We start from the raw sequence: 9,178 nt of genomic DNA, 5'->3' as shown, positions 1-9,178 counted from the left end.
ACTGCAACTCAGAAGCCATCAAGATGCAGAGCGGCATTAATGTTCCTCTTCACGCACACCAGTCTGTGCAAAAATAATGTACATGATACTGTCTCCATGGGGATCGCACATTTCGGATGGCAGGTTGCCCAGCCCTACTGCAGTACTTTGGATGGCTTTCCCATTGAACTGTCACTTCAAAGAGCCAATGATTTACCATGGCCAAGGGAGAAACTTATTAAGACAGGGTAGTAAGTGCTCCAGCAGGTTTGTGCAACAAGCCTGAGCAAGCTTTAACAAGATAACAGTATTAAAAGCCTTTGCAATCTGCTGTAGGTCTTAGATGCAGCAAAGCTCACCTGCCAGGAAGCCTACTAGCCTCTAGTCTGTAGTCTGTATTGCTTCCAGGTATGTTACTTATTATTTTAATATATACACTACCTTTCTACCCATAGGGTACTCAAGATGGTTGGCAGCCAAAAATACAATATAAATAATTAGATCGCAGGAAACAGCTAGAATAAGATTATGCTTGCATACCATACTAATCTATGATTAGCTGAATCGTAGTTCCACTATGTACTAAGCCAACAACTTGTATTCCTGTGACAGACTAACAACCTAACTACATTGCCTAGGTTCACACAGCATATTGAGCTGGAAACTGGTCAATCTTCTTTTAGCCTTACATACACCTGGCTAGAGATTTCCCCTGAACAAAGGAGGAAGGGACACAAACTCAGCTTTCCATAGTTTCAGAACAATGCATTCAGAACAATGGGGAAGACCTTCCGAGACTTTTCTCTTGGAAAAAGTGCCTTGAAAAACAAGAGGATACTAGCACCCAGCTATTCTGTTACTGATTTGCTTGCATGCTATAGAATTCATATGCTGTGTGCCTGTATGATCAATTAATTTTAATGCATTATCACCAAGGAAGTTTTAATCATTCCATTGTTGATTGAAACAACAGTCATATAGATTGCATGCAACTTTTTCCACCCATCCAAAGAATGTTTAAAAACAGAGAAAGAGAAAGCATGCTGGCTACAAAATACAAACTAAAATAGGTAGATAAATAAGGAACAGAGAAGATATTTTGAAAAATTCCTACTAAAAAATCTAGAGTGGAAAATAATCCTTTATTATTATTTATCAGTTCCAATTATTGAATATAAAAGCATTGAGAACAATTTAAAAATACAACAATTTGCATTAGGTGATCAAGATAATATTCCCTAATTGCAAAAAAGCCTTGAATTCATAGTATCAGTAAAATTTATTTAAATTTTTAACCCATTCTATCTACAAGAAAACAGAATATTTAAAAGATTTATTCCAATATTGTTATAAATATTAGTCTTTAGAATAATTCAAAATTGAACTTTTAAGAATATTGGCAACATTAAGACTTTACTAATTTCTATATGGCAATGATGTTTATTATTACAGGAGTGATGATGCATTCTTGATTTCTTTTATTTGGCTTTTATCAACTGTTCTGCAATTTGAACAAAAAATAATTAAAGGAAGCTCATCAAATATTTCGCAGTTGTTCTTCTCTCACTAGCTTTATGATTTTAACAATAGCCTATTTATTCCACGCTTGTTTTATTTTTTAATCATAAACGTTCTTCAGATAGCATTTGGAGTCACAGGGAATGTCCATATAGACACATAGAACCTGTAATACAATGAGGACAGAGATATAGAACAAAGAGGCTGAAAGGAGAAAATAGGAAAGAGGCAGTGAGGGGCTAAAATATGATGCAGATCTAGTCCTTGAAATTTATGTAAATACATGATTGTAGACAATTGAAGAGCAACATTACTGGGCTAGGAAAACCACATGAAGAGAAAAGGAATTTTGAAAAGTATTTAAACATGGAAATCATACTCTTTTGGGGGGGGGGCTATATTTCTTTGAACAGTGAAATAATATAAATCTAACCCTATTCTAATTTGATAGCTAGATGATAGATAGGTAGATAGATGTAGATGATAACCATAGGCAGGCAGGCGATAGAGAATTAAAACACCAAGAATTACCAAGATAGTATAAAAAACATATATAGAAATAAATCAGTATATTACATAATTTCGTTTTGTAATATAAATTTTATTTATGAAGATAAAATCAAGATTTTGGGAAGCATATTTGCTTTATTTGGAGCTCTTTTCAAAATATTCAAGTCCACTGGAGTTGGGTGTCTAAAAATAAATAAGTAAATAAATTTAATAATAAGAGAAGATGTAACAATAATCCCTTCAGTTTTATTAATGAACATATAGCAAAAAAAAAAATTCTACAAAAGAAGTCTAGTACATTTAATATAATTAAGAATATATATTTATGTGCAGATATATGAAGAAGAATGGGTGCTGGGAAAATAGTTTCCAGCAAGGAATTATTTGTAACTGTGTGACTCTTTTCTTTTTTAGGATTTTACTGCTGATGTATGGTAGATTGGCCTCTGGCAACATCCCAGAAAACATTCAGTTAGGCAATGGCTTCAGAAGATAGTGATTCCACCCATCCAAAAAGAGGATCACTACCTCTCCACCAGAGCATCCAGCCTACAGATATGGCAGCCAGACCATTACTGCCTCTGCAGAGTATTGAAGGGAAAGCCCCCTTCCCACCATCTCGGAGAAGCTCCATTATGAGCATCCTCAATGCCCCATTTTCGAGTAGGAGAAATTCATTGGCTGCTGGAGGAAGGCGCCTTTCTATTGGGCCCTGGATGCATTGTGGTCGAGTGAGTTTTTCTGGGCTACCCCTCTTTGAACCCATTCAGGAGATACACTATGAGAACACCTACAAGACCCAGCCAGATAAAGATTGCAGATTTAATTCCTCACGCACACAGCAGATTCTTGAGTCTGTTCTGGCCAGCTTCTTCAGTGATGTCAAATACAATCCTGCAAATAGTGGGCAGTTGGTCCAAAACCTGTCAGACCTCGTCAGGAGCAGGGTCAAAGATCTAACCCCACCACGCTACAAACTTGTGTGTAATGTCTTTCTGGGCCAGCTGGCCAACCAAGGGTTGCACATTGCTAGCCGATCCCTCTGGGATGTGGAGAATGATAGTTTTGCTTCAGCCACTTTCACAAATTCATCGCTTTTTGCTGTAGTCACAGTTCATGGATTATATTATGAATGAGTACGGCTTCTAAAGATTAACTTCCCTCTCCTAATTTTATCTTGCTAGAGATTAAGATTGGTCAGAACTGGGGATGTATCTGGATATAGTTTAAAGTAACAACATATGGTGCAAAATATATGTGCTAAAATCATAGAGCAGCAAAAGATAAAACTAGGAAATCTGCCCCAATGGGAACTGGTGGTCAACGCATTTCCTTAAGAATTCTTCAATTGGCAGTTAGAATCGTTTGGTTCTACAGTATTACTTATGCCTTTGCTTGTACAAAGATTATGTAACTTCCTTTTTTTAAAAAAAACAAAAAACAAAAAAACCCATTGCTCTTCCTTGAACAAAGAGGATCTTTCAAAAGCAGATTATGCTAAAGGTGCCCAAAATATAGCTGTATAAGTATTTGCTGGATTTGAGACATATTGCAAGTGAAAGACCAAAATATCAAAAGGCCTTTGCATGCACCAAGACTTTTAAAAACCTTGAGAATGTTTGAGACATAGAAGCACACTTTCTTCTCACTGCATCCTATGTCGTTGTAATTTTTTTCCATTGAGGTCAAAAACCTAATCCTGTAAACCCAAACGTGGGGAAACCCGAATACATTCTTGACTTAACTCTTGAAATTATATTTTAAATGATTAGCTTTACTGCTTTGAATGAAAAAGTACACTATAGCCAAATATTAATAATAATGGCAGTTATGCTTGAACACATTGGGTGAACACTAATTTAGGGAAAGCTATGCATCAAATATGAATTTGTCATCTCTGTCAATTTTGCTAAATGGGGGTAGTGATGTCCAGATTTATTACCACTTATCAACTAGAAATGAACATGCTGAATGTAATGAATGGAGATTACTCTCCTTACATACATAAAATTACTTCAAGCCACCTGATAAGACTATTGAAAGAAATGCTTGAACAGGTAAAATAGAGATAGTGGAAATAGAATACCAACACTAGCCAATCTAACATTGTCTTTAACTTTAGTAATTGCAGGTATGTACCCAATCCTGTTCTAGTACTGGGAAGGGATTTAAATTACCAAGGAATGTTACCAAAAATGGCAGTAAGATTCTGCCTTGCCATTGCCTGCTTTCCATTCTAACTGATAGCGCATTTTAATCTTTAAGTCTATAAGAGCTGAGACCACTTTACCATAAAAAAAACATGTTCCTTTTTATTTATTTATTTATTAGATTTCTAGACCGCCCTTCTCCCGAAGGACTCAGGGCAGTGTACAGCCTTATTAAAACACATAGGTACACAATAAATTTAAAATACATTTAAAATGAAATATTTAACCGGCCAATTTAAAACTAAAATGGTCAAAAGACCGATATAAAACCCTAAAATATAAAATTATAAATAGATTAATACAATTTAAAATTCAATTAAAATTAAGTTAAACTAAAATATTAAATTAAAATAATATTTAGACTAGTCCCGCCCGATTGAATAGCAGAGTCTTCAGTTCCTGCTTGAAGGTACGGAGGTCGGGAAGTTGGCGTAACCCTGGAGGTAACTCATTCCATAGGGTCAGTGCTGCCACAGAGAAGGTTCTCCCCCTGGGGGTCACCAGCCAGCACTGTTTGGCTGATGGCACCCGGAGCAGGCCCGCTCTGTGGGAGCGCACAGGTCATTGGGAGGCTATCGGTGGCAGAAGGCAGTCTCGTAAATAGCCCGGTCCTAAGCCATGGAGCGCTTTAAAGGTGAGCACTAACACCTTGAATTGCACCCGGAAGGCTACCGGCAGCCAGTGCAGGCTGCGCAGGATAGGTGTTATATGGGAGCAACATGATGCTCCCACAATTACCCGCGCAGCCACATTCTGGACTAGCTGGAGCCTCCCGGTGCTCTTCAAGGGGAGCCCCATGTAGAGAGCATTGCAATAGTCCAGGCGAGAGGTAACGAGGGCGTGAGTGACCGTGCGTAACTGGCGCATCAGGCAAACCTGATAAAATGCTCCCCTGGCGATGGCCGTCAAATGTTCTTCTAAAGACAGTCGATCATCCAGGAGAACGCCCAAGTTGCGCACCCTTCCCCTGGGGGTCAGAACTTCATCCCCCACAGTCAGCGAAGGCGTAAGCTGACTGTACCAGGACGCCGGAACCCACAGCCACTCTGTCTTGGTAGGGTTGAGTTGGAGCCTATTCCTCCCCATCCAGACCCGCACGGCCTCAAGACACCGGTCCATCACCTCGACAGCTTCGTTGGGGTGGTTCGGGGTGGAAATGTACAGCTGAGTATCATCAGCGTACAGATGATAATCCACCCCGAAACCACGGATAACCTCACCCAGCAGCTTCATATAGATGAACAGGAGAGGCGAGAGAACCGACCCCTGAGGCACCCCACAAGTGAGGGACCTAGAGGTCGATCTCTGCCCCCCTGCCAACACCGTCTGCGAACGGTCAGAGAGATAGGACGAGAACCACCGATAAACGGTGCCTCCCACTCCCAATCCCTCCAACCGCCGCAGCAGGATACCATGGTCGATGGTATCAAAAGCCGCTGAGAGATCTAACAGGACCAGGACAGAGGAACATCCCCTGTCCTGAGCCCTCCAGAGGTCATCCATCAACGTGACCAAAGCCGTCTCGGTGCTGTAACCAGGTCTGAAGCCGGACTGGAACGGGTCTAGAAAGAGAGTTTCCTCCAGGTATTGGGGAAGCTGATATGCCACCACACTCTCAACAACCTTCGCCAAAAAGCGAAGGTTGGAGACTGGACGATAGTTCGCCAATACAGCTGGGTCCCAGGAAGGCTTCTTGAGGAGGGGCCTCACCACCGCCTCTTTCAGGACGGCGGGAAAGGTGCCCTCCAACAAGGAGGTGTTGATAATTCCCAGGAGCCAGCCTCGTGTCACCTCCCGTGTGGCCAGTACCAACCAGGAAGGACACGGGTCCAATAAACATGTGGTGGGATTCAGCCTAGCCAACAACCTGTCCATGTCGTCAGGAGTCACAGGATTGAACTCAGCCCAAATAATATCCACAAGACTTGTCCCCGTCCCCTCGCCCGGATCTATCCAATCAGTGTCCAGCCCGTCCCGAATCCGAGCGATTTTATCGGACAGATACTGTACAAAATCCTCAGCACACCCCTGCAAGGGGTCCTCCCGAGCCTCCTGCGAGAGCAGGGAGCGGGTCACCCTAAACAGGGTGGCTGGGCGGTTATCTGCCGATGCGATAAGAGCAGAGAAATAGGTATATTTCATCTGAGATGAAATAGGTATATTTCATCTGAGATGAAATAGGTATATTTCATCTGAGATGAAATAGGTATATTTCATCTCAGACCATATATAGACCAGTTCATGCTATCAACTTGCCTGTTGTGTCTTGCCCGCCCTCAGAGCAGCCGGGGCCTTCTTACCTGCTCCCGAACACTGAGGAATGTATGCCTCCCGGCCCAAGTCCTGGCTCCATGCCCACACAAACTGCAGAAGAAGGAGAATCTCCCGGCCCCAGCCCTGACTCCATGCCCAGGCAAACGGAGCAGCTAGACCCCTCCCCCTCCTCCACAGCATGTGACCCTGAGGAGGGTTTATTCCCAACAGCTGATTGGAGTAATCCTCGCATCAGAAGATTGGATAGGCGGAGGCAACAGAGGGAAGGGAGGGGCAGGCCTTAATGAGTGCTGAGTCATGGAGCCACACCCCATGGCCTATATAAAGGATCTACTTTCTGGCAGTCTCTGAGTCAGGCAAAAGTCGAACTTATCTTGCTGAAGTCACTTACTGGTCTCCTGCCTTCTCTGAGGACTTTGCTAGGACTTTGGGCAGAGCTGCAGAGGCACACCTGATTCGGATTTCCCTGACCCGGCCGTCAGCGGAGGAGTGGGACACGACATTGCCCTTGGCGTAATTTCCTATGAAAGGCTCGTCACAGTCTCTTATCTTCTAACTATAATTAAATTATTTAAAGTAATTAAACTTAATTACATCTAATGTTTATTTTCACAGAACTTAAAACACCTACAATTACTTAAAATATCTTTGCTATTGCTAGAAGTTGTTTTAATTCTCCATTGATAGAATAGTTTACATTGCATATTAGAATGTAGGTACCGTGCACGTTTTGTCGGGTGTTATTTCAAACACACAATTGAGTGATAAATACTGATAAAAATATTAACATTCTACATTAAAGCCAGAACCCATCAGATATTCTAGGTCTATATCTGCCTTCTGAGTTGCAAAGTATAAATTGTATAAAAATTCTGGTTATTCAGTAAAGATATCCAAATAGCTCCACTCTATTCAGATGACAGTAAAGCATAAAAAGAGATTAGGAAAGGATGTAAGTATCTCAAAGCATCTTTCAAATATCTGAAACGTTGAACATCAGGTTTTCGGTGTTGGAGGTGTAAAAATGTGAGGTTTCATTAACGCAAGGGATATGGCCATGTGTTCATTTGAAAATGGGACAGCTTGAGTTCTAGTCTTGAATTGGGCATGAAGCCAGCTGGCTGACCTTGGGCCAGGTCACATTCTCTGACATAGGAAGGAGGAAATGGCAACCCACTTCTCTAAAACTTGCCAAGAAAATTGCAGGGACTTGTCCAGGCAGTCTGAATGTTGCACATGATTGAACAAAAAGGAAAAAAAATAATGTACATATGTAGATTTTACTGGAAAATCTTCATATGATAAAAGATGTTATTGTGATGTTGTACTAAGCTTTAGAATCTGTTCGTCAGGAATTATGATTGTACCAAGAATGGAGGGTGACTAAAAGAATCATACTGAGAAATTGGAAACATTATTTCAGATATTGAGTGGTTGTCAGAAATGAATAAACAGAGTAAGCTGGAAGGGACCTTGGAGGTCTTTTAGTCCAGCCCCCCTGCTCAAGCAGGAGAACCTATACCATTTCAGATAATTGACTGTTCAGTCTCTTCTTAAAAACATTCAGCAATGGTGCACCCATGATTTCTGAAGGCAAGCTGTCCCACTGGTTAATTGTCCTGTTAGGAAGTTTCTCCTTAATTCCAGGTTGCTTCTCTTTTTAATTAGTTTCCAACCATTGTCCTGCCCTCTGGTGCTTTGGAGAATAATTTGATCCCAAAATGTGTGATCTGTTTTAGAAAATGTAGGATTTTCTACTGATCAAAGGATGCAGCTATGTGTTCCCATGGCAGAGATTTTGATATATTTTACAATAACATATTGTACTGATTATATTAGTGTGTTAGTAAATCAGTGCCTATTGATCAGAATTAAATGTAAGAATTTTTCCTTTTCATAATTGCATTTGAGCTTGCTTCTTTACTATTTTTTAAGTTTGAAGATTGTTTTGTTAATTCTGTATGTAAAGAATGTTAAATAAAAATTATCCAGAAAGGGGACAAGAATCTCTGGTGTGTTTACATAACAGGACGAGAGCCTAATCAAAGTAATTGATCACCTAATTCCTCCCATGACACATTGCCAGGCAAACTCAAGTAGCTCAGGGGGCTGGGACTTCTCCAGGTTGGCCACACACTTGGCCCTGGCTTTCAGCTGGCCCTTCATAATCAGCCTTCCACAAAATGGTTAAAATAAATCTTGTTCAGGTCAGCTTTTGAATTTTAATGCTATTATTGAGTTTTTCATCTGGGATTTTATCCATTGACCTGAGTTTGATAGTACAGATATTTTTGTGTTAAGACTTTTCATGCGAATTGGCTATAAACTGGCATCTTGGAAGATGTGCAGTATAAAAATGAATATCCTGCAATCAATAAACAGTAAATGTCGGTAGCCTCTCTAGATAATAGGCAGAAGAATGCCAGAAGCTTGAAAACAACTTGGAAGCACAGAACACCAAATCTGTCCACCACTCAGATGTTTTGTCAGTTTCTCTGTATCAAAATACTGATGTAAAACAACTTTTCTTATTGTGAAGAGCATACAGCATATTGTAGCATGTCAAGAGTGCTGAAATTACCGCTCTAAAGAAATCTATGTAGTCATCTACCTTATTCCAAGTTCCACAGAGTCAACTGATTTCCACAAGACATTCTTTTGGACACAAAATAAGCATTTATCCCTGC

At 40.6% G+C, this 9,178-nt stretch overlaps 1 protein-coding gene across 1 annotated transcript; it reads left to right on the top strand.

The window, feature by feature from the left end:
- The first annotated feature begins 330 nt into the window (after positions 1-330).
- On the top strand, positions 331-3,429 carry DYNLT4 (dynein light chain Tctex-type 4). Its single transcript, XM_058178934.1, has 2 exons — positions 331-387; positions 2,422-3,429. Exon 2 carries the CDS (start codon positions 2,487-2,489, stop codon positions 3,141-3,143), a length of 657 nt encoding a protein of 218 aa, XP_058034917.1. The 5' UTR covers positions 331-387; positions 2,422-2,486; the 3' UTR covers positions 3,144-3,429.
- The last annotated feature ends 5,749 nt before the right edge of the window (positions 3,430-9,178 follow it).

The sequence above is a fragment of the Ahaetulla prasina genome, chromosome 3 (genome assembly GCF_028640845.1).
Source record: "Ahaetulla prasina isolate Xishuangbanna chromosome 3, ASM2864084v1, whole genome shotgun sequence".
Taxonomy (NCBI): Eukaryota; Metazoa; Chordata; class Lepidosauria; order Squamata; family Colubridae; genus Ahaetulla; species Ahaetulla prasina.
The sequence above is the reverse complement of the archived record's forward strand: the minus strand, read 5'-3'. Positions and strand labels throughout refer to the sequence as shown.

What these genes read in the sequence shown, in the direction of transcription:
- DYNLT4 (XM_058178934.1), top strand. Translation starts at nt 2,487, where the DNA reads ATGGCTTCAGAAGATAGTGATTCCACCCATCCAAAAAGAGGATCACTA.